General features: G+C 64.3%; 2 protein-coding genes across 3 annotated transcripts in view; one reads left to right on the top strand and one right to left on the bottom strand.

Moving 5' to 3' along the window:
* The window catches only part of EVL (Enah/Vasp-like), a 135,594-nt gene extending 131,499 nt beyond the window's left edge, over positions 1-4,095 (top strand). For both annotated transcript variants that reach the window (XM_062181620.1, XM_062181619.1), the window contains exons 12-14: positions 1,811-1,877; positions 2,183-2,240; positions 3,652-4,095. In XM_062181620.1, the coding sequence (XP_062037604.1) occupies positions 1,811-1,877; positions 2,183-2,240; positions 3,652-3,689 (163 nt within the window). In that variant the 3' untranslated portion in view covers positions 3,690-4,095. The remainder of the gene's footprint in view (positions 1-1,810; positions 1,878-2,182; positions 2,241-3,651) is intronic.
* Positions 4,096-6,081: 1,986 nt separating this feature from the next.
* Positions 6,082-20,706, bottom strand: DEGS2 (delta 4-desaturase, sphingolipid 2). The gene is made up of 3 exons (XM_062181021.1): positions 20,625-20,706; positions 7,190-7,932; positions 6,082-6,243 (listed from the first exon to the last, which is right to left on the bottom strand). The coding sequence occupies exons 1-3, from the start codon at positions 20,704-20,706 to the stop codon at positions 6,082-6,084; spliced, it is 987 nt and encodes a 328-aa protein (XP_062037005.1).
* Positions 20,707-22,651: the final 1,945 nt, after the last annotated feature.

The following is a 22,651-nucleotide window of genomic DNA, read 5'->3' as shown; positions in this document are numbered from 1 at the left end:
GGAGCCACGCAGAGTTAATCAGTGATAGGCGGATAGGAACGGCCATGGGCACAGGAGGTCTGGGCCTCAGGCAGGCTCTGCCGGGGACAGCCCTGGGGAAGGCACAGAGGGTCCCACGGGGACAGGAACAGGTCACTTCCAACGCAGGCCCTGACTCCACCCTGCCAAGGTCACAGGATGGAGGGCAGGCAGTTCAGGAGGGTGCTGGCCCCAGGGGAGCACTTCTGCCCTGGCTGAGCTGGGGGAGCACCCTGGGAGGTGCCAGAATGGCCCAGAGGCCAGCAGGGCCGGCAGAGGTCAGGCGGCCAGGGCAGGCCTGCAGCCCTCCTGCTGGTGGGCGTAGGGTACGCAGCCAGCGTTCCCTCAGCAAGAGGACCGCTGTGAAGGCCGCTCCCATGTGGGATGGGGTCTCTCTTGGCTCCAGGACAAATGGCCCCAAATGGACAGCGTAGTCATGACCCCTCCTAGGGTGAGCCCTGGGAGCTGGAACAATTAGCCCAGCTTCCCAGCAGCTGCTGGAGCGGCCCGGGAGACCAGGGGCCTCCCATGGGACTGTTGGCCTGCGAGGCCCCTGCCCGGCCTGGGCCTCGAGCCCATCCAGGTGGGGCATGGGCACGCTCCCTGTTTCCAACCTCACTCCTCTTAGCCACGGACAGCTTAGTGCTCCACTGCACCAGCTGACCCAGGGCCGGCCCTGTCACGCCAGCGTGGCCGCTAGACACCAGCCGCCACCTCCTTACTGGCTCGGGCCACTTCACATCCCTAGAACCAGGCGGGGAGAGACCAGGCCCGTGTGTTTCAGCGCCATGGTAATGCCCACCAAAAGCACATGGTGGGCCGGCGCCATGGCTCACTAGGCTAATCCTCCGCCTTGCGGCGCCGGCACACCGGGTTCTAGTCCCGGTCGGGGCACCGATCCTGTCCCGGTTGCCCCTCTTCCAGGCCAGCTCTCTGCTGTGGCCAGGGAGTGCAGTGGAGGATGGCCCAAGTGCTTGGGCCCTGCACCCCATGGGAGACCAGGATAAGCACCTGGCTCCTGCCATCGGATCAGCGCGGTGTGTCGGCCGCAGCGCGCTGCCGCGGCGGCCATTAGAGGGTGAACCAACGGCAAAAAGGAAGACCTTTCTGTCTGTCTCTCTCTCACTGTCCACTCTGCCTGTCAAAAAAAAAAAAAAAAAGCACATGGTGAAACCAGGACTGTGCCGTGCGGGGGCGGTAAAGCTCGAGTCCGTTCACCCCGGTTCAGAACCTCTCCGAAGGAGCCCAGTCCCGGGAGAGCACACAAATGTTCCCCGAGCACTGTGCACCTGAGCTGGCCCCGGCACGGGACACTGGCTGTGGGGGTGGCAGGGCCTCCAGGCCAGGGGCTCACTGGGATTTTGCATGGTTTTTCCACTAATGTGGCTGGTTTTCCCTGGGCATGGGGGTAGCCAGGAGCAGAGCACAACAAAGGAGCAGGCGACTGAGCCCGTGTCCCTCCTGGGGGGGGGGGGGGGGACAGGGAGCTGTCACGGCCCTGACTACCGCCCCCTCCACAGCCCAGCTCCTGTGCCAGACCCCAGGGCCTGACCAGACTGGGAAATGTGGGCACAGTGGCCAGGGAGGCGCCCCTGGGGTATATAGCCCAGACAGGTGACTCCCTTTCCAGTGGCCCAGGAGGCCCGCAGGTAAAAAGCAGGAAGCGTCTGAAAGGCCAGGGCAGGTCTGTCCCCGAATGCGGGCCTCCGGCACCCCGCTTCTCCTGACAGTCCCAGCCAGGGGCGCCTGCAGGCCCTGCCGCCCACTCCCCGCACCTGCCCTTCCTCCCCAGGATGAAGCCCGCAGGGAGTGTGAGCGACGTGGCCCTGGATGCCTTAGATCTGGACCGGATGAAACAGGTAAGGGGCCCACCTCTGCCAGGGGGCTCCGATCCTGCCGTGGCCTGCTCTGGGCCTTCCCCTAGCCGGCAGCTGTGGGACCACTGGGGGCCTGAGGGGTAGGCGCAAGTGACCACCACCTGACTTCCCCCGAGGGAGGGTCTGGACACGGCACCTGGAGCCAGACTCCCACCGCCTCAACTCTGCCTCACCATGGCTCTCTGCCCTTCCCCGTGTATCCGACCCCCACCCTGCGTCTCTGCTCCCCCCACATCCCTGACCCTCACCCTGTGTCCCTGCCACCCCCCACGTCTCTGCCCCCACAGGAGATCCTGGAGGAGGTAGTGCGCGAGCTGCACAAGGTGAAAGAGGAGATCATTGACGGTGAGTCACCCGGTGTCACCGGCGCAGGGTCCCTGAGGGAGGACAGGGCTCCCAGCACAGAGCCCGGGCCTGCAGCTTTAAGCCAGGCCTAGGAGAGAAGCCCCGCTGGCCTCTGAGTCTGGCTGGGGAGGGTCCCAAGTGGCTCCCAGTGGTGCGGGCAAGCTCCCATCCTGCAGCATTTCCACTCCCTGTGCGTCCTGGGGAAGGCCCTCTGCTGCCTCCGGGGATGCTGGGCTCCAGGAGCCACCAACGCCCCCACCCCAAGCTGCTGCCCGGCCTGCCTGGCCCTGGGCGCCCCTCCAAAAGGAGCCTGAGGCCCCAGAGGGCAGCTGCGGCTCCCACCAGGGCCTCTGAGGGCGCTGGGTGAGACCTGCAGCCGGAGGAGGAGAGGAGCGGACGCAGCCTCTGCCCACCGCTGTGTGCCGCCCTCACAGGGAGTCTGGCTCCAGACGTCAGGTGTGACCTGGGCGGGGGGTGCCAGAGCCTCAGAGGAGCTGAGGGCTGGCTGGAGACCCAGGGGAAGAGGGCCCACGCGGGAGCCTGCAGGCTTGGCCTCCTCCCAGCCAGGCCACCCCCTGTCCAGCAGAGCACTCGGGTCCTGTTGGTGCAGGTCCCCCAGAGCCGGGCAGACCGGAGGCCCTGACTCTGCTTTAGCACTGGGCGCCCCGAGGGGGGACTCCCGACCCACAGCGGGAGCACACTCAGCCAGCCCGTGTGCCGGGGCGGAGGCTGGGAGGAGGCAGGCCGTGGTGAGAACCAGAGGCCTCGCAGGGGGCCCTGTGGAAGCTTGGGCAGTGCAGCTCAGGGCATCACTCTCAGTACTCCAGAGGGAGGCCTAAGCTGACCTGGCCCAGTGCCGGCTGGAGGGAGGAGCCCAGGAGCCTGGTGAGGGTGGGGAGGAGTAGGAGGGGCTAAGAGGGAGACAGGAAGGCCTGGGGTGGGAGGGGCAGGCGTTCCTCCCTCTCCAGCAGCCTGGAGGAGACAACAGGGAGGCTGAGGGCGGGGCTGGGATACACGGGAGAAGCAAGCAGGGCTGGTGCGGGCGGGCGGGGCCCCTGCGTCCTCCAGGCAGACCTGCATACCCACCTGTCCAGACCGCATGGAGACCCTGGGGTCTTGGCAGCATGGAACAGGTCCACGCTCCGGTTCTGAGGCCTGGCAGCTCACCAGCCATCCCCTTCTCCCCAGGGAGCACCGGCAGGAGCAGTGACCCGTGAGGCCACTGGCACTGTGTTGCCACCCCCAAGGTCATACCAAAGCCACCGCACCATTGGCCCCTAGCCTGTGCCCTCTGGGAGCCAGAGTAGGGCAGACGCCAGGCGGGTGCACACCAGGGTCAAGGGGCCCTCGTGGGCGAGACCCAGCCTGTGCTGTACCCCCTGAGCCTCCCCACCCCTGCTCTGTTCACCAGCCATCAGGCAGGAGCTAAGCGGGATCAGCACCACGTGAGGTGCCCGGCAGCACCACACAGAGACGCCGGGGACGGCGAGGAGCCCCCGCAGGGCCTGCAGGACCACGCCAGTCTCCGGCTGTGACGACCGCCGGTCACCCCGAGGACACGGGTCAGCTCCTGGACTGCCTGAGACTCCGCCTGACCCGGAGCACCAGGCCCACTCGTCTTTTTTGTACTTTATATTTGCTTATTTAAGTGTACGTTTCTTTCGGTTTATAGACAAGACGCCCTCGAATCACCTGCTTCATTAGACGGTTTCCAAGTTCTCTCCTAGGGGACGCTGGTAGCGTCTCCACACAGCAGAGCTGGCCCAGCACAGTTCTGTCCCCGGCCATCATGGTGTTGAACGGTCTGTCCATGCACCAGTGTCTGTGTCCACACGGTAATAAACGGCTCACTGTCCACAGCCCTGGCCTCGCCCCTGCTCTCGGTCACTCTCCCTGGAGGTGCCCCTGTTCAGGGAAGGGCCCGGGACCGTGGTGACCAGGACAGGGCACAAGCTGGAGCCCTGGAGGGTGAGTCGAGGCAGCCCAGGCCCCTCCAGCTGCCTGTCTCACGTGCCCTGGGCCCCGAGCGCAGCTCCCTCCCTGCAGGGCCCGGAGCAGGTGGGAGCTGCAGCTTAGGAAATGAAGGCAGGGTCACCTCCCCCCTGCCTCAGCCTCCCCGCAGCCTGCAGGGAGGACCCCTGGGCCTGTGGCAGCCAGGCCACGTCCCACCCAGTGCTGGGACAGCCACCCCAACCCCTTCCCCAGTGTAGACGGGCCTTGGGCTCCTTGGCCATTCGCTATCCCAGGTCACCCCCCCATGGCCACAGCGTGATGTGCGGAGCCTCAGGCACAGCCACCCCCTGAGGCTGGGGGAGGGGCTAGGGTGTGCCCGTCCCACCCTCTCCCCCTCCCCTAGCTGGTTACAGGAACCAATTTCTGGCCTGGCTCTCCCAACAACCTGAAGGGCAAGAATGTGGCTGTCCGCTGGGCTCAGTAGCCCAGCCCAGAGCTGATGGCTGTTGGAACCCAGGACCGACTCTCCCATTCCCCCAGCTCTGAGAGCTCTCTGCTGCTGCCTGCCCCCTTCCCAGGCCCAGCTTGGGGGCTGGGAGCCAGAGGTGACACGGGCTCAGGGGAGCTCTGGAGGGCTCAGTCAGGGGCCTGGGCCTGGCCTATGGCCGGGGGAGGCCTGGACGTGGCCCCTCATGCTGACTGCAGGTAAGAGCTGTGTGCGAGGAGACGCTCAGAGCCGCAGCAGGGCGGGGCTCTGGGGCTCCCCCAGCCCCTTGGGCAGGCCTCTGTGTGCACAGGGAGGGGCGCCCACACAAGCCCAAAGTCCTCCTGGTTGCAGAGCAAGCCCTGGGGCCCACGTCATCGGCAGTTACATCATCTAGGGACGCTGGTGCCTGGCTCCACAGGCAGCCACTCCTGGGCCAGCAGAGATGGCCCCACCACCCCACCTGTGGGGAGCGGTCCTGGCCCAGCCTCGCACCTCCCCTTGTCCGCTCCTGCTCAGATCCCCGAGGCTGCCTTCCGGCCTCTGGTGTAGGGCCCAGGCCAGCCGAGCTGCTGGCGAGAAGGCCACCTCTCCGTCTTGGCTGTGCCACCGGCACGCCCCCAGCTCACAGCCAGCGATCTGACCTCGGGTGCCTGGCCCTCTGAGCTGGTCAGGAGACAGAACCCACGCTGCTGGACCTGGCCCCTCAGCTTGGAAGAAGCTCCCACAGGGTGGGGGCAGAAGATGGGGCGGAGCTAGGCAGGCCCAGGTGAGGGCAGCAGGGGCAGGCAGGGTGGCCAGTGGCCTCTGCAGGTCTCAGCCAGAGCAGGGAGGAACCAAAGCCCCCAGGCCGCCAAGAAGAGCATGCAAGGGCTTTGGCTGCCACGGCCCGGAGGGTGCCGCCCACTGTGGCAGGACCTGGGGGGGTCACTGCCCAAGCCTCAACTGCCCTCTCCCTAGGAGCCAGAGGGGATGGGTAGGACTTGGGGCTGACCAGGCCTGAGCCACACCCAGGCCTTGTCCTCTGCTGGCACCTGGGGCCGGCTTCTCTGGGAACCCGGGCGCAGGCCAAGTCCCCCGCCTCGGAAGCACATCCGTGCACTGTGAAAACAAACGCTGGATTTAATTTAGGGCACGGGACACCAGAGAAGTCAGCTCCATGGAGACTCGGGCACAGGGCCGGCAGCTCAGGGCGGGGGTCCAAGCCGTACCTGGCAAGGCCCAGAAAGGTGCCCAGCGAGTCCACGAGCAGCTGGGCTTCTCTGGCCACTGGGTGCGGCCACCGATGGCTGCTCCTAGGGCTCCGTGGGGACCAGATGCAGCCAAGGCTGCACTGGGCCTGAGGCGGTGGGGCGTGCGTGGCACCGGCTGTGCAGCGGGGCCGGTGGAGTCCAGGGCGCCCACTCAGGACGGAGACCCGGAGGCAGGGTCCTCTGCCAGCTTGCACACCCGCTTCACCCTGGCGTAGGGCCCCAGGGAGTCCTCGAACACAAAGTCCCAGAGCACCTTCACCCACGAGTGGTGCTGCGGCAGGTGGTCGTAGTACTCGGGCGCGATCTTCCGCACCTGTGGAGAGGGCCGGGTCAGGGCACACGCACGTGCGCAGGGCACGCGTGCTGACGCGCACGCTCACCCTCATCCCCAGGGCTGCCTGCAGGAGGGGCCCATGGCTGAGGCCAGTGGGGCTCCAGGTTCTGGCTCTGCCTCCCCAAGCCTCTGCCTTTCCAGGTAGGAAATGGGCATGACAGAAACAGCACTGGCTTCCTGGGTGGTGGTGCGGTGGTGCGGTGATGGGTGGGTGCTGTCGGGAAAGGAGGCCGGCAGCAGCCCCCGAGGCTGCACCCCGAGACGGGCCCACGCAGGCAGGCGTCACACACTCGTGCACGCCCAGGTGCCCGCACACCGCCACCTCTTCCTGTCCCTCTACACGAGGCCTCTTGCCTCTTTCTAACCAGCCAGGCGCCATCAAAGGTGTCAGGAGCCGGGCTGGGTGACGACTGCGAGTCCTCTCCCCACCTTTCTCCTTCCAAATTCTGCATCCCCGGGTGTTTGGGGTGGAGCGGCATCTGACCCAGGCTCCTCGGCTCGCCTGTCTCCCTGGACCAGGAGGGGCTCCTGGAGGGTCCCAGCGCAGTGACGAGGAGTGGGGGCAGGCAGAAGGGAAGGAGGCTGCTCTGTAGGCAGCCCTGCTGTGCGGGGTAGGGCTGAGGTGCGGCGAGGGCAAGGGGCTGGCCCAAGCCACCAGGCCAGCAATGGGGCAGAGTGTCCCAGCAGGCTTTCTCTAAACCACATGACACATGGTGTGAAAGGGCCCTGGGGACTCTGCCCGCCCTGAATTTGTCTGCTAATTCCCCAGCCGGGCACTTACCTGTGGCTTTCCCACTGCCCCGGGGACAGAGAGAGTGGGCCACTCCCAACCAGCACAAAAGGGAAAGGCAGCCTGAGCCTAGCCTGCCACCAGCCCCCCAACCTGCCCTGTCCCCGCGAAGCCCCGCCCAGCCCACGCACCCACCAGGGGCAGGTAGCAGCCGGGGATGCTGGGGAAGTCGTGGTGCTCCACGTGGTAGCCCACGTTGAAGGTGACGTAGTTGAGGGGCCCGTAGTAGGAGTAGGTCTCGTGGCCCTTGAGGAACATGTAGTGCTCCGCGACAAAGTGGCCCGAGATGGGGTGCAGGCCCAGGCCCAGGAGGGTGCTGGCCAGCAGGTAGGCCATGGGCTTCACTCCCCAGAGGTGGAGGATGGCAGCGTCCACCGCCAGCTGCGCCAGGGCGTTGAACACCTCCATGCGCGTCATGGCCTTGGGGTTCACGCAGAGCGGCCGCAGCGAGTAGAAAAAGGGCTGCAGCACCAGCCAGAGCAGCTTGCGGGCCGGCGTGCAGAAGAACCGGGCCTCCAGGCGCGTGGGCACGTCCACATCCAGCCCGTCGCCGCCCAGGTAGCGGTGGTGGTCCACGTGGTACTTCTTGAAGGAGGCGGAGTAGGGCACGCCGATGGGCAGGTTGGCAAAGATGGCGAACCAGCGGTTGCGGGCGGCGGCTCCCGTGCCGAAGGCAGTGTTGTGCGAGATGTCGTGGATGGCCAGCGTCAGCGAGTGGTTCACGCAGCCGCCGAAGGTGTAGGCCCAGAAGAGCAGCCAGCGCCAGGCCAGCCCCCGCACCAGCCAACAGGCCAGCAGCTGCGCCAGCACCAGCCCCAGCACGGCCCACTTGAGGTGCGGGTCCGGCCGCATCAGGGCCTTGATGGCCGGGTACTTGGCTACGGAAAGGACAGGGACACGCATGAGGCGAATCGCCGTGAGGGCACCCTCCCCCACCCGCCTCTTCCTCTTGCCTCCTGTCTTTTACTTCCCCGGGGGAGCAGCCTGGACATGCGCTGCACCCCTGCGAAGCCAGGCTGTGTGCCAAGGGGCCTGGAGCAGCAGCATCCTGGCCCCAACCCCCAGCCCCCCGGGGAAGCAGGGTAAGGGTCCCGGGCAGCCCCTGGGTGCGTGTTTGACATCAGCCTGAGTAAAGGACACGCGGCCCCGGGTCCCAGACAGCTGCGGGCTGCCTGGCCCCACGCATGCCCAGGCTCACGGGGTGCTGGGGGTGGGGGACTCTGCTCTGCTCCGAGCGTTTCAGTTCTTAAAACAAACAAGACCTGAAAGAAATGGGCAAAAATGCCGAACGCACTTGCTATGAACCTTTTGTTCTTCTGTGTATTTTGTTTTACAGAAAAGGAAAAAACAATGTGAGTAGGAGGTGGCCCAGCCAAGGCCACCCCACCAAGGAGCAGCAAGCGCCGCAGGGAAGGGCAGGGTGGGCGCCTGGACAGGCAGGGGGGAGTGGGGCAGGAGGGAGGTGGGGCAGGGGTGAAATGTGCCCTCTGGAAACCCCCTGGCTGCCCGGCAGGTGGGCTGGCAGTCCCAGGCAGAAGGCAAGTGCCATGTTGTGAACTCAGGGTGCTCCATGCCCCTAAGGTCGGCCCTGAACCTTGGCACCCTGGGCAAGAGCACATGGGCCCTCAGAGCCAGCACTGGCATGCACAGAAGGGGAAACCGAGGCAGGAGGGCAGGAACTTACCCCAGGGTGCCCACTGTCCCAGCATCTGCAGCATGCACCCCACCCCCACTGCCCAGTGAGTGGCAGAGCGGCCTCGAGGAGGCTGGGGGCCCGCAGCCTGAAGTGGACCTCACCCCAGCTCCCTCCCAAGGGCACAGAGGCCCTCCCTGTCATGTTCACAGTGGGAAGGATGTGCCCCGCCCCACGCTTGCTGGCCTGGTCATGGCTCAGTTACAGAGAGGGCTCAGCCGGCTCCACCGACGCCGAGGACGCCAGGGCACCAGGACGCTGGCCCGCCGTGGCATCTGCAAGTCTCCTGTGACAGACAACACGGAGTGTCCAAAAGCAGCCTGCGGCAGTCAGAGAGACACCGGCTCAGAAGCCATCCACCCGCCCCGGGGGTGGGCGGGCCTAGAGCCCTGCCCAGCCTTGACCTTGCTGTGTGGCCAGTGCACCCCTGCCCCTCTGGGCCTCACAGGCCCTGGAGTACGGTGAGGGCGTGATGTGTCTCACAGGTGTCTGCCCCCTGGGAGGGTCCCAGTCCCACATCTGCCGGGAGAGGCGGGAGGGAAGTTGGCAGCAGCCCCCGGGGTCCTGCTCTCTGCTCCCTGGAGCTCCCCCAAGCAGGGGCTCCATGCACAGCTCCTTGTTTGTGCCTCAAAGTGGGCAGCGGCCCAAGGGCCCCGTCCAGTGCCCCTGGGAGCCACACCCCTATCTGGGCCCCCTCAGGGAGGGCCCTTCCCAGCCCACAGCCCCCACTCCAGCGGCCACAAGCCTGACCCTGGGCCATGGGACCTGGGACTGGGCCTCAGGCTCCACCGAATCCTCTGGCACTTGGACCCCGGCAGCTGGTCAAGGGGCCTCCCGGGGGCCCAGCAGCCAGCAGGAAACCCAGGTGGGCAGGTTCAGATGCCAGCTCCAGATAAGGCTCTAACATCCAGAACATGGCACTAACTCCTACACTCACGCCATGGAGGGCCAGCGACACAGTCAACAGACAAAGGCGGGAAGAGACTTGCAGCCAGCAAGCACGCGGGACACGCAGATCAGCCAGGCAAGATGTCACATGGCGTCACACCAGCTTTGATGGCTAGAACTTGGGAAAACTACAATCGCTGGTGAGGACGTGGGGAAGTCGGACTGGGGACACTGCCGACGGGGACACAGAACGGCACAGCCAACGTGAACGCTGGACGCAGAATGACCGTTCAGGCCAGCCCCTCGCCTCCCAGGAGAACTGAAGCGGGGAGGCAGACCTCAGCACCCCGTGTCCACAGCAGCCAGAAGGTGGAACCACCCCCTGCATGGGTGAACAAAGTGGGTGGGAGGGTCAGAGCTGGCGCAGCCACCAGCCGATGAGCCTCGGGGACAACAGGCTCCTTGGCACAGAGAGTGGCTAGCATGTGACTCCCGCCTATGGGACGTCTGGAACGGGCAAATCCATGGACAGACGCAGGGCAGGGGCTACCAGGCTGGGGGAGGGCAGGGAGTGAGCTTCTGTTTAGGGTTGTGGGAGAGTTTTGGAAACCACACAACATGGTGACTGTCACAAATGCCACCAAATCACTTGGAAAAAATGGGGGCCGGCGCTGTGGGCTCAGCCGCCACCTGCAACACCAGCGTCAGAGCACCAGTTCCAGTCCCGGCTGCTCCACTTCTGATCCAGCTCCCTGTGGATGCACCTGGGAAGGCAGCATTGAAGGCTCAAGTACTTGGTCCCCTGTCATCCATGTGGGAGACCCAGATGGAGCCCCTGGCTCCTGGCTTAGGCCTGGCCCAGCCCTAGCTGTTGGGGCCATTTGGGGAGTGAACCAGCTGATGAAGATTCTCTCTCTCCCCCTCTCCTTGTCCCCCTCCCTCTCTCTAACTGCCTTCAAAATAAATAAAACACATCATTTAAAAACAAAAACAGGGGCCGGTGCTGTGGCATAGCGAGTAATGCTGCCTCCTGCAGTGCCGGCATCCCATATGGGCGCTGGTTTGAGACCCTGCTGCTCCACTTCCGATCTGGCTCTCTGCTGTGGCCTGGGAAAGCAGTGGAAGATGGCCCAAGTCTTTGGGCCCCTGCACCCACGTGGAAGACCCAGAGGAAGCTCCTGGCTTTGGATCAGCACAGCTCCGGCTGTTGTGGCCAATTGGGGAGTGAACCATCGGATGGAAGACCTCTCTCTCTCTCTGCCTCTCCTATCTCTGTGGAACTTTCAAATAAATTTTTAAAAATCTTTTAAAAAATTTTTTTAAAAGTCAAAGTGGAAAATTGTATGTTGCATATATTTCACTGCCAAAAACATGGGGACAAAAACCAAACTAATGAAACAAATCCCAGTTTCCAGGTGGCCTCAGTCCACTGGGAGACGCAGGCACTGAGACGCGAGGTCGCCCAGGCCAGCAGGCGGCAGGTGGTCTCCCAGACCACCAGAGTGCTGCACCTCTGTGTGTGCTCGGGCGCAGGAAGTGGTGGGAGTCACGGCGAAGGACCATCAGGGCAGTCGTATTACTGAGTGGCCGCCAGGCACTGGCCCGTGCTGGAGCTGGAGGAGGGGGCTGGCCAGGCTCTAAGCTGCGCCCTGGACACCCCAGGCCTCCCAAGAGGCCCCGGGGCAGGCTGAGGGGCTGAGCCGGTTCTAGACTCAGGGTGGAGACCAGCGTGGGCTCCCAGAGATGGCGACGTCCCTAATCCCATCACCTCTCCCCAGGCAAGGCCATGGGCACAGGAAAAACAAGGTCCAAGGTCAGCACGAGGGTCCCCAGGAGGGAGGCAGAGAGGAGGTCCCAGACGTGGGACACACACCCTGGGATGCCGCGGCAGCAGAGGATGGGGGAGCAGGAGCGCCTTCTCCCCCAGAACCTCGGGGGTGCCAAGCACTGCCGACCCGACCTTAGCCAGTGACGCGTGTGTCCAACTGTGACCCCCAGAGCTGCAGGCCCACTGTGTGCTGCTGGCAGCCAGCAAGCCAGCAGTGCTTTGTCACCGCAGCAAATGGCAGGAAGCTCATGCAGCAGCTGTGGCAGGAAGGTGCGAAGGGGCCACGGGGCTGCAACCTCCCCTCCCTGCACCCGAGTTCCTCCCGCACCCTGATGCCTGGACCTGGGTGGCACCTCCCCCACACACATCCACACCGCTCAGCACCATCCCGCCAGGCTCAGTGCACAGCTGCAGACAAGAGATCGAAGGACATGGGCCTGGCCTGGGTGTGACGTGCGGGCAACACGCTGAGCTCCCACCTAGGAGCAGCTGCGGGGCTGCAGAGCCCGGCCTTATCCCAGCTCCTCCCTCCCCCACAGGGGCCCAGGGCTGGGGTGGGGGTGGGGCACTGCAGAGAAGCCTCACCATTCCATGAAAGGCTGGTGCTTCAGTGCGGCGGGGTGGGGGTGGGGGGATGGGGGATGGGGTCCCAGTGTGGAGGTCGCAGCAAGGTTCCCAGGGAAGGGGGAGGGTGTACTGGCCACCCACTCCTCAGGTGGGCCCTGGCCCCAGCACAGTGCCAGGAGAATCGTGGGCCAAGTCCCTAAACATTGTACACCTAGGGCCGTGGCCTCCCTCTCACCCAGGGGTGGCCTCTGGGCACCCCGCCCCCCTCAGGCCCCCAGGGCAGTAGCCAGTCCTTTCCTACTGAGACCCCTGTGGGAACCTGTCCGCTCAGGGCCACTGACTGCCATGAGGCACGTGGCCCCTGTTTCCCCTTGGAAGAAGGCCAAGCCTTGGGGTAAGAGGGTGGGGCAGGCCACACCTGCACCAGGTGAGCCATAGGTAGGAGAACTGTGGACCCAGGCCCTCTACACCTGCACCCCTCAGAGGGAAAACAAGTGACAACCAGGCAGCCATGACCCTGGGCAGGCCGCAGTCTCTTCATTTGTCCCACCTGTGGGGGAGGTGTGCAGGGGGCACAGGAGGCAGCACCCGGAGGCCCCTGCCACACCCTGCCTGGCCCACCTCCAGCGAGACAGGCCCCTTACTCCTCTTCCCGACGTTTCCAGGGCCCTGGCCAAGCCCCTTCCTCATCTCAGGGTCCACCCAGGACCGCCTGAGAGAGGAGGAACACGCATCAGGGAAGGACCCGGTGCCCAGCTCAGCCCCCCTGCCCAGCTGGGGCCGGTGCTGCTTCCTCCACAGGCCCCATGGAGTCTGGGGGCCTACAGAGCCCCTGAAATCTTGGGGACAGCCACAGACCCCCTCAGGGGCCGCTGGGCTGCTTCCAGCCTGGCCCGAGAACAGGCTCATGTGGCCAAAGACCTCAGTCCCCAGAGGGCCCGGGGTGCGTTACTCCTCCTGCTCCCCGGGCACCAGCAGGTGCCAGGAATCCCCCGCCCCCTACCCAGCATCCTGGTCTCCAGGTGACAGCACACGGCACCTCCATGCCTCTCGGGGCCGTGGCGGGTCCCATACAAGTGCTCAGCGGCCCCCAGCATTTCCCTGAGCGGGTAGGAAGCGGAGTGTCCAATCTGACCCCTGGGCCGCAGGTGCCGGGCTTGGAGCAAACTCCTAGGCCACAGTGGGGTCCCGGCACCCAGCCGTCATATTGGAAGCGACTGAAAACCAGCGAGGGCACACCGGGCAGCAGGACTAGGGACCCTGAGGTGGGGGGCAGGCACTGGGCCCCAGGCCCCTCCCCCTGCTGGACCACAGTGCAGGGAAGAACCAACCTGGCAAACCCGAGGACCTGAGCAGGCAGAGACGGGCATCGGGGCCTGGGTGCTGGCGGCCGCAGGAGGGAGGAGCCCCGCTAATGGCTCGGCTGAACGCACAGACCCCAGGCAGACTCACAAAACCCAGGACCAGCTACTGGGGAGCCCCAAGTCCTAGAGAGGCAAGGGCTGGCAGTCCCACCCATGGGGACACCCTGGTCCCCAGTGGGGCTGCCCTGGGCCCTCCCCAACATGGCCTGGGAGCAGGAGCCAGCTGACGGGCCGGTGGCTGGCCAGAGAAAACTCAGCTCTCCATCCCGGAAGCCTGTCGCTTCCACCCCCAGCTGCCAGGCCCAGAGGGAGGAGGGAGCGACCTGAGAACCCCCAGCCAGGCAGACTGGAAGTGAAGGAGAGGTCACGGCTGAGGGCACTTGGGGACAGTCAGGATTCGAAAGTTTGGCTTGGTGGTGCCTAGCTGCCAGGGACAGGAAGCTGGAACAGGAGCCCATTGGACTCAGCAAGGCCAGGGCACCTTAGCAAGAGCACTGAGGGAAGGTGGGGCAGGGGGGACGGCGAGAGTGGCCACGGGGCACAGAGGGTGGGTGGGCGGGTGGTTTGGGGGTGGGGGGGTGGGGGGGTGGGGGGTATTTGGTTGGTTAAGATGGGAAAGGGGGGAAAGCACCAGGAGATGCCAGGGCCCGCATCATAGAGAAGGCAGTAGGGGTGCTGGTCCAACAGGGGAGCCTCTCTCAGGGACTCCCGGGAAATTGGAAGGGAGAGTGGGTGACCTGGGAGGCAGCCCCGGCGCATGGCCTGGGCGCCATCTTTGCTGAGCACAGCGAGGTGGAAAGCACAAGGGAGAAGCAGAGGAGGGGGAGAAACAGCCCCGGGCAGCTCTGAGGCGGCGCCAGCCAGCAGGGCCTGACCCCGGCTGCACACTCCAACCCGGTCAGCCCAGCTGCAGCTTCCCTGCTCAGGGAGGACAGTGACCCTGGCTGTGACCCCGGCCCCCAGGGCTGATGGCAGGAATAGCCAGGGTCCGTGTGTGCCTCAAGGGCTCTCTGCTCTGAGGAGCAGCCAAGAGTTCAGCGTGGGCGCCATCGGGAACCCAAGGCAAAGACCCAGACAAGTGGTCTCCCAGCAGCAGCCCCGGGGCGGGGGGGCCCAAGGCAGCCAGGCAGCTGGCCGAGAACACCTGCCATTGCTAGAAGCCGCCCGCCCTGCCCAGGTGCGACACTGAAAGGAGAGCTGTGAGGTCCAGGAAGGCTCAAGGGAGGGCCCACCGAGGCACAGCCAGGCTCACAGGCCAACTGAACCTGGCACCCTCCACCGCAGGCCTGCCCGCTGCCAAGCCAGGTCCCCCAGGCGGCTTACCCTTGGGCTCCACCACCTGCTTGGCAGGTGACGGTCCCTCGTTTTACAGACCAGTAAGCAGAGGCCCCTCCAAAACGTGCGATCAGTTGCCTAGCTTCCATGGGGCGGGGCCTCCAGAGGGGAGGAAGGCGTGCTCCCCTGCAGGCTACTTCCTGGAGCAGGGCTGTGCTAGAACCAAGCATCCAGAGAGAGCACTGGTCAGGCTCAGTCCAGCTGCTGTGTGCCCTTGGCAAGCCCCGTCCCTCTCTGGGCCTGCCCCCTCCCCTGGGTGGGAGGAGGGAGGCGGCAGCAGGTCCGAGATGCTGGGACGAGCCCCAGGAGATCTGACCCGTGCGCACGTTGTGGCAGACTTGGAGAGCGGGCAGGGGCGGGAGCACTGCAAAGGCGGTCAGCCTGGCCCGCACAACGGCCTCGCCACGCTGCAGCTCTGAGGGCGCTTGGCCTGGCCCAGAACGCCCCTGGCAGGTCTGCTGTGCCATCAAGGGTGGGGACCGAGGCAAAGGCCGGAGGCTGTCTTTATCCTCCACAGGTGGCCCAGCTGCAGTGCCCTGGGTGACAACAAAGGCCTCTCTCCTGTTCCCAGCAGGGCTCTGGGAGCTGTGGGCCTTATCACTTCTGCTCTGGTCCCCTGCTGATGTCCAGGCCCTGGGACAGCTTAGGACTGAATGCTCCTGCCACTTTCCCAGGGAGGCCAAATGCCATCCCGTGGAAGTCACTGGCCACAGGGCGAGTGGTCTCTGTCTTTGCCTGTCCTCACCTAAGTGCCCTCCAGGTCTGACATCCCACCTCTGCCCCGGTCTGCGTCCCAGCACCTGCCACACAGCCGCTCAGTGATGACAGCACCACCTGGTGGCCACAGTGGGAGTGCTGAGACACAGCACCTTGGGGCCACTTCCGGGTGTCTCCCCACCCAGCTGCAAACCTTGACCTCTGACCAGCCACTCCTCCCAGACACCCAACTCACTCTCCTCCTTCCCAAGCGTCTTCCTGCCCACTCCAGCCTCACACAGCGTCAATCTCCCCACCTCCAGCTTCGAGCCCAAAGACAAGCCTTGGCTGGTCAGCGCAGGTGACCTGGCGTGACATGAAAAACATGAAAAGTGGCCCAAAGTGCCTTGCACAGCCAGTCACCCCACCCTGCCTGCTCACCAGCCAATGCAGTCGCCAAACCTGCTTTTTGTCCAGTGACACATCTGTGCCGAAGGTCTGCAAGGATCCAGGCCCCAGGGCAGGGCTGGCAGGGGGTCGCGGGAGAGGGGGTGGAGTCACAGGTGAGCGAGTGGGGCCAAGGGAGGGGCACAGTGTCAGAGGACTGGGGGGACCTGGGCGGGTGGGGTTGTCACAGGGGTCTCCACGGCCACAAGGGATGTTCCTGGGGATATGGAAATGACCTAAAGTTGTGTCAGGAAACCTCTGAGAAGTGCTTGACTGTGTACCTAGCCGAGTGGACTTTATGGCATGCCAATTATCCTGCAATAAAGCTGTTAAAAATTAAAAAACTGACGAGGGGCAGAGCTACTCGGGTCGGAAGCCACAGCGCACACAGCGGCGCCAGGAAAGGAGCAAGCCGGCGGCAGCGGTGGGGCCTTGTGGGGAGCAGCAGGGCACGGGCTGCCAGCGGGAACCCTGGCCTCACTCCTGCCAGGCTCCACGACCCAGGGCCGAGATGTGGACATGAAAGCGAGGAATGTCTAGAACATCTACAGGGCCAGAAAAGATGAAAGACAAGGGGCAAGCGAGGTAGCCTGGCCTGACTGCGCCCCCCGGATGCCCACCCTGGTCCCTAACCCCGAGGATTCAGGAGGTAGAGGCCCCTGTGCGTCCACCTTGGGAGGATATGGACGACTCGGCTGCCAGTGAGTCAGCCGGCCCTCTCCTGACACCCAGCCCGGCAGCACCAGGAGGAAGGGCACGTGGGCCCCGACTCTGGCGGGCGTCTGAGGGCGGCAAGGGCTCTGTGAAGGTGCCAGGTGCTTCCTGGTTTCCCTCAACCCTGCCAGGGCCACTGCGGCAGGAATGCTGGGAGGAGGAAAGCTCAGGTGTGGGGCTGCAACACCACAACCCAGGGTAGACTCACCCCGGGAACAAAGGCAGCAGGGCTGACGGTCAGAGGGAGCGGGCACCCCACCGCCAGCCACAAGTGCACAGCCGGCAGCACTTCCCAACCTTGGCCATGATGGAGGCATTTACAGAAACCGGCAAGTGCAGTGAATCTGGTCTTTGGTTCCCTCAAGAGAGACAGTCGTTTGACATTTACGAGCAAGCGAGCGAGTGTGTGTGTGCGTGTGTGTGTGTGTTACAGAGGGCTTCTAGGAACACAGCCTTGAGACCTGCAGGAAGCCTAGCAATTCAGTAGATGAGGAAGGCAAGAGGTGGGACAGGGGAAGATGGTGGCCCATCCCACTAAGGGTGTGGAGGGCAGAAGGTGCAGAGAGATGCAGTCAGAGCTTGGGTCTGCCACCAGGCCAGAGCAGAGACTAGGTGCTGGCAGGGGGACACCCTGGAGGATGCGAGCCGGGGAGGCACAGTCAGGACAAACAGCTCCACAGGAACCACCTGCCGGCGGCTTGCTTGTGTCCTGCCCAGGGCCCCTCTTCATCTCTGCTCCTGATGTTGGCTCCCAGCTGCTCTGCTTTGCTCAGAGAGCTGCTCCTCTCTGCCCTTACCAGGTGCTCCTGGGGGCTAGCCCTGCCCAGCCCCGCCCACTGACCAGGGCAAGCCCTGCTGGCCAGTTCCAGCCAGCCTTGCAGGAGTGGTGGGGGACCCCTTCCCTGTGCCCCCACGGCAGAGGAGGGTGAGGCCTCACTGCGGGCCGACAAGAGCCCACAGTCCCCCTCGCAGCCTCAGCCAGTTCTGTTCTGGATTTTACTGCTTGCCACTAGACTCCCAGCCAGGGCCTTTCCTAAGCAAATAATCCAACAATTGCCAAGCCCCACTTCCTGGTGTTCCTCTTTTGTTTCTCTTTGATTATTTGAATTTTTTTTTTACCATGTGTGCCTTGCTTTCATAATTTAAAAAAAAAAAATGCAAAGCTCTTTTGTTTTCAAAAACAACAAAACAGATCCAAAGGCTGCTTCCACAGCCACACCTGGCGTGGCTGGTCTCCGATGGGGGCAGCTTGCTGGCTCAGCCCTGACGTGCGAGCTGTGGTCCATAAGGAGCTGCTGGGGACCCCACTCTCGGTGCCCTGGGGAACTCCTGCCCATCCCCTTCCGGGCCAGAGTGGGAGGCAGACTTTGCCCCGCCTGGAGCCGGCTCTTTGCAAGGACTTCCTGGGATCGGACTCTGAGATTATGATCTTTATTGAACATCTGTGGGTTCCTACAACCTTGGCACAGGCTGCAGCAGCCAGCCAGCCAGGCAGGGCAGGAGTGGCCTGAAGACCAGCCTGCCCTCAGTGGCCTCTGGGGAGGCGAGCAGCTCCCCCCCTCCTGAGCCCCACTTGGCTTCCTCCTCTGGCCAGGGAACAGCGCAGGCATTGAGAAAGCGGAGCCCGAGGGGCACTCCCTGGCCGTGGGCAAACCAAGGGCAGGCCGAGCACCTCGTGTGCCACCCCCTCCACCTGACAGGGCCTCAGGAAGGTGCTAGGATCCACCCCTTTCAATGTGCCCCAGCCTCAGCTGCCCACCAGCAGTCAGCTCCACAGCCAAGCTCTTGACCTGTGCCCCCCAGGGCCCGGAGCATGATGGGCTGTAGCCAGTGAGGCAACACCCCAAGAAGGGGTCCTCACCAGCTGGCCAGGGCCCCTGAGGGCAGCCAGAGGGGCCTCCAACAAAAGGTGGAACTGAATGGAGCCGGGCAAGGCTAAGCAAGAGAGGCCGGCAGGGCAGGGAGGAGGACATTCAGACAAGGGAACAGCCTGTGCCATGCCGAGGCCTGGGAGGGAGAGAATGGAACATTCCAGGTTCATGAGCTCAAAACCAGACTGGGGAGAAGGAAGCCATGGTCCCGAATGGAGAAGGGGCAACAGTGCTCGCCACAAATCGGGGCACCTGGGCCCTCAGCCCTGCCGCCTCCCTCTCTCCAAGTCTTCCAGGCTTCTCAGCCATCCTCCCCCAGAGCCTGCAGAGGTCCAGGGCCAGTGCTTTCTCTCTAGAGACAGCTCCTCCCCCACTTGAGTGCAGACCCCGCCCTCCTCCTCACACCCGCTCTGCCAGGCAGGCAGCACACCTGTGCCCACTCTGCAGCCAGGACAGCGAGGCTGCAGCCTCCCACCTGCTACTCCGGGCCAGGCCCTGACTGCTGTGGGTCTCCTAGGCGTCTCCATGTGGGGCCAGGCGCCTGGTGAGTCCTGTGAGGGAGAGAGGCGGCAGAAACGGGGTGAAGAGGCCCCTGTGGCAGCCTCAGCCTGGCTCGGTGGGATGAACCCTGGCGTGTGCCCCTCCTGCTGCTCCCTCGCTCCCCATCAAGGGGCCATGGCCAAGATACCTGCACTCCTCGAGGGCAACTTGGGGGACAGCACCCTGTGACTGCCAGGCCAAGCCCCCAGCCACCGCCAGCCAGTTCACAGGTGTGGGGCACCAGTCTCAAGAAGCCCACCAAAGTTAAAGCCCCCCCCAGAAGTTTCCAGACTCTGAGCTCCCACCACCACAGGCACAGTCATGCTAACCACACAGTCACCCTGTTTTTGAAAGACAGAAGGTGTACCATAAACACCTCCAGAGCCTTGGGGCGGGGCAGGAAGACACCAAAGTGGGAAACTCCAGAGGAAGGCCACTCGATTCCATGGAGCTCTCTGGAAAGCTTCTCTGGCTGCCTTTCCAATTAACATAGAAAACAGCTCTTCAAGGGGCACAGGTGTTTGGCACAGCGGTTACGACGCCGGCATCCCACATCAGAGCTCCTGCGAATGCACTGGGAGGCAGCAGGTGACGCTCAGGTTCCTGGGCCCTGCCACCCACACGGAGATGCGGACGGAGCTCCAGGCTTCTGGCTTCCACCTGACTCAGCTCTGGCCGTTCCTAACAATTACGGAATAAACCAGCACACAGGAGATTCCCATTCTCATTTTCTCTTTCTCTCTTCTCTCTCTCTCTCTCTCTCTCTCTCTCTCTCTCTCTCTCTCTCTCTCTCTCTCTCTGTCTCTCTCTCTCTCTCTCTCTCTCAAATAAATAAATTTTAAAAACTTCCGTGATAGCAAAAGACAAACTACAGGTGTTTAAAAACATTTGCAACAGCTAAGATACCAGGGGTTAAAGGCCTGTTGATAGGGAGCCCTAACATCCGGAGCTGAAGAGGGGTTCCAGGAGAAGGAAAAAATAGCCAATTAAGATTTGAAACCAAGCATCCAGTAAATGCAAAATTAAGCCTACAACGAAATAACATCGTCCTGCCAATCTGACTGGCAAAACGTGGGGCCGATTCAAAGGTGTCGGGGCGTCATGGGGGGAAGTCAACAGCCGGGCGGGGGAGGGGCGCCGCCGGCTGAGAGGACCCCCGGCCGCGCCGCGCAGTCCCCGCGAGGGACCCCCATCCCGGCCAGCCCCAAGTGCCGAGGCGCCAGCGGTACGGACGGCGTGAGTGTGGACGGCGCCCGCAGGGTAAAGGCAACCCCGTGGGCCGCTGCCCGGTCCAGCCCCGCGGCGACCTGGGCGGGGCGGGGGGCAGTTGGGATGCGATCTTAGTTTTTTCCTGCGCCGCACTCATACGCCCTGAACCCCGGCATTCGGGGCGGACGCGGTGGTGTCCGCCGCTGGCCGCGGGACCCGGGGCCCTGCACACAGCAGGCGCCCACCGACTGCGGGCAGAGGGCACCCGAGAGGCTCCCTGGGGAGCTCCCCGCCGGCCTGCTGCCGCTGAAGCCGCTCTCTGGGCGAGGACCCCGCAGCCAGGCCCGGGCCGCCGGGATGCACACGGGCGCGCCCTCGGGTGCCCCACCCCCGGCAGGAGCCCGCGCCCCCCGCTCACCGAGCATCTCCTTGCGCCGCTGCGTGTGCGGCTGGTCGGTGTAGACCCACTCGAAGTCGCTGCGGCTCGTGCTGCTGCCCATGGTGGCGCCGGGGAGCGCGGCTCGGAGCGCGGCGCGGGACGCGGTGCACGGCCCGGCTCTGCTCCACCTGTCGGGGCGCCCGGGCACGCGGGGCTAGTTCAGGTGCCCGGGGCGGGGCGGGGCCACGGACGGGGGCGGAGCCAGGTGCGCTCTGCGGCGGGGGCCGCCAGAGCCCGGCGGCGTCCAGACCGGGAGCCGGGCGCCGGGCGCCGTGGCTCTTGTTTCCTCGACTGGGAAGTGTGGCCTGCGGGATCGTGCGCGACCCGCGGGAGTCCTCGACCCCTCGCTGCGCCCAGCGCGTGCTCCGCGGTCCGGACCCTCTCGCGTCCCTCCTACTGCGGGGCAGTGGGTAGCCGCGCGCACCGGCGGGCAGGAGGGAGGTGCAGGCGCAGGTACGGATGCGACAGGTGCCAGTACACAAAACGTGCAGAGGACAGGACCCACAGGAGGGGCGCTGTGTGCCCAACGATCCGTGCCAGGTGAGTCACAGCCGCCTGTGCCTCTGGGAACCTGAGAGCTGACCGGCACACAAGTATGGACGTCAGAATGGAACCTGCCGTGCCAAAGGTGGCCCTGGCTGCCACGGTCAGGACAGTGGACTTGGGTGCTTTGGCCTTGACGATGAGTGGGTGGCGCACGTTCAGGGCCTAGGAGGAGGACCGTGGGACGGGGAGGAGGACGCCAGGAGGGCCTCAGGCCTGGTGGGAGGGAGCCAAGAGCTCTCCATCTCGCCCTCTCTCTCCTTGTTCCTGCTCCTCTGGATTTTTGGAGCCAGTCCTTGGTGTACCTGAAGGCCAGAGCCTGGCTTCTTCTTGGAGCCGGCTGCATACCCAAGGCAGGCTGGCTCCCGCTGCTGGAAGGCCATAGCCCACGGGTGTGGTATATTTGGCAGGCCTCCCTCAGCCCAGAGCCAAAGGCAGTCCTGGCATGTGCCAGGAAAGAAGACAGAGGCTTGGGTGGCTGCCGGGGCCAGCCCCTGTGTGAGCAGTGAGACAGAGACAGGACATCGAGGCCAGATTCCCCACCCAAGAGGGAGAGCCTAGAGCCCAGCGTTGCCAGCCCCTGCTGCAGCACCCGGCGGGGTCACCTACCTGGCCTGCACAGCTGCAGAGACAGAAGACGCATGGCTCCCCAGGGCAGCCTGCCCTGTCCCCAGCCAGAAGGGCCCTGAGCAGCCATTCCACCAGCCATCACTTCACAGAGGAAACCAAAACTCAGAGATGGGGGCCACCCCAGGGAGAGCGCCCCAGCCCCTGCCTCGAAACACTGCTGAGCTCAGTAAACCAGTGTCCTGGAGCTTGTGTCCCAGGAGACACCGTCAGGCCTGCCTGCCTCGGTCCTGGGGCCTGGCCTAAAACTTGACCCAGATTCTTACCCCAAGACACCTCCTGTCCAGACAAAACTTGCCCCATGGCCTCCTTTCAGATGAGGGAATGGAAGCCAACCTGCGAGTAACCGAAGGGCAGGTGAGTGAGACATGGGAACGGGAGAAGCTCAAGACACACAGCTCCTGATCTGTCCAACCAGGAAGACCCCAAGGCCAGCTGAGACCCTAGCAGCTCAGCGTCACGGGGCAGGCTTTGGGCTAGTTAAGACACTAGTTAGGGATACTAGTTAAGGAGCCCTATGGCGTAGTTGGTTAAGCTCCTGCCTGCAGTGCCAGCCTCCCATACGGGCACTGGTTCAAGTCCCGGCTCCCTGCTAATGCGCCTGGGGAGGCAATAGAGGATGGTCCTGGTACTTGGGCCCCAGCACCCACATGGAAGCTCCTGGCTTTGGATTGGCCCAGCTCCAGCTGTTGAAGCCACTTGGGGAGTGAATCAGTGGATGGAAGATTCTCTCTCCCTCTCTCCCTCTCCCTCTCTCTCTCTCCCTCTCTCTAGCTCTGCCTTTCAAAAAAATAATTTTTTTAAAGGCACCAGGTAAGATGCCTGCGCCCGCACTG

The sequence above is a fragment of the Lepus europaeus genome, chromosome 22 (genome assembly GCF_033115175.1).
Source record: "Lepus europaeus isolate LE1 chromosome 22, mLepTim1.pri, whole genome shotgun sequence".
Lineage (NCBI taxonomy): Eukaryota > Metazoa > Chordata > Mammalia > Lagomorpha > Leporidae > Lepus > Lepus europaeus.
The sequence above is the reverse complement of the archived record's forward strand: the minus strand, read 5'-3'. Positions and strand labels throughout refer to the sequence as shown.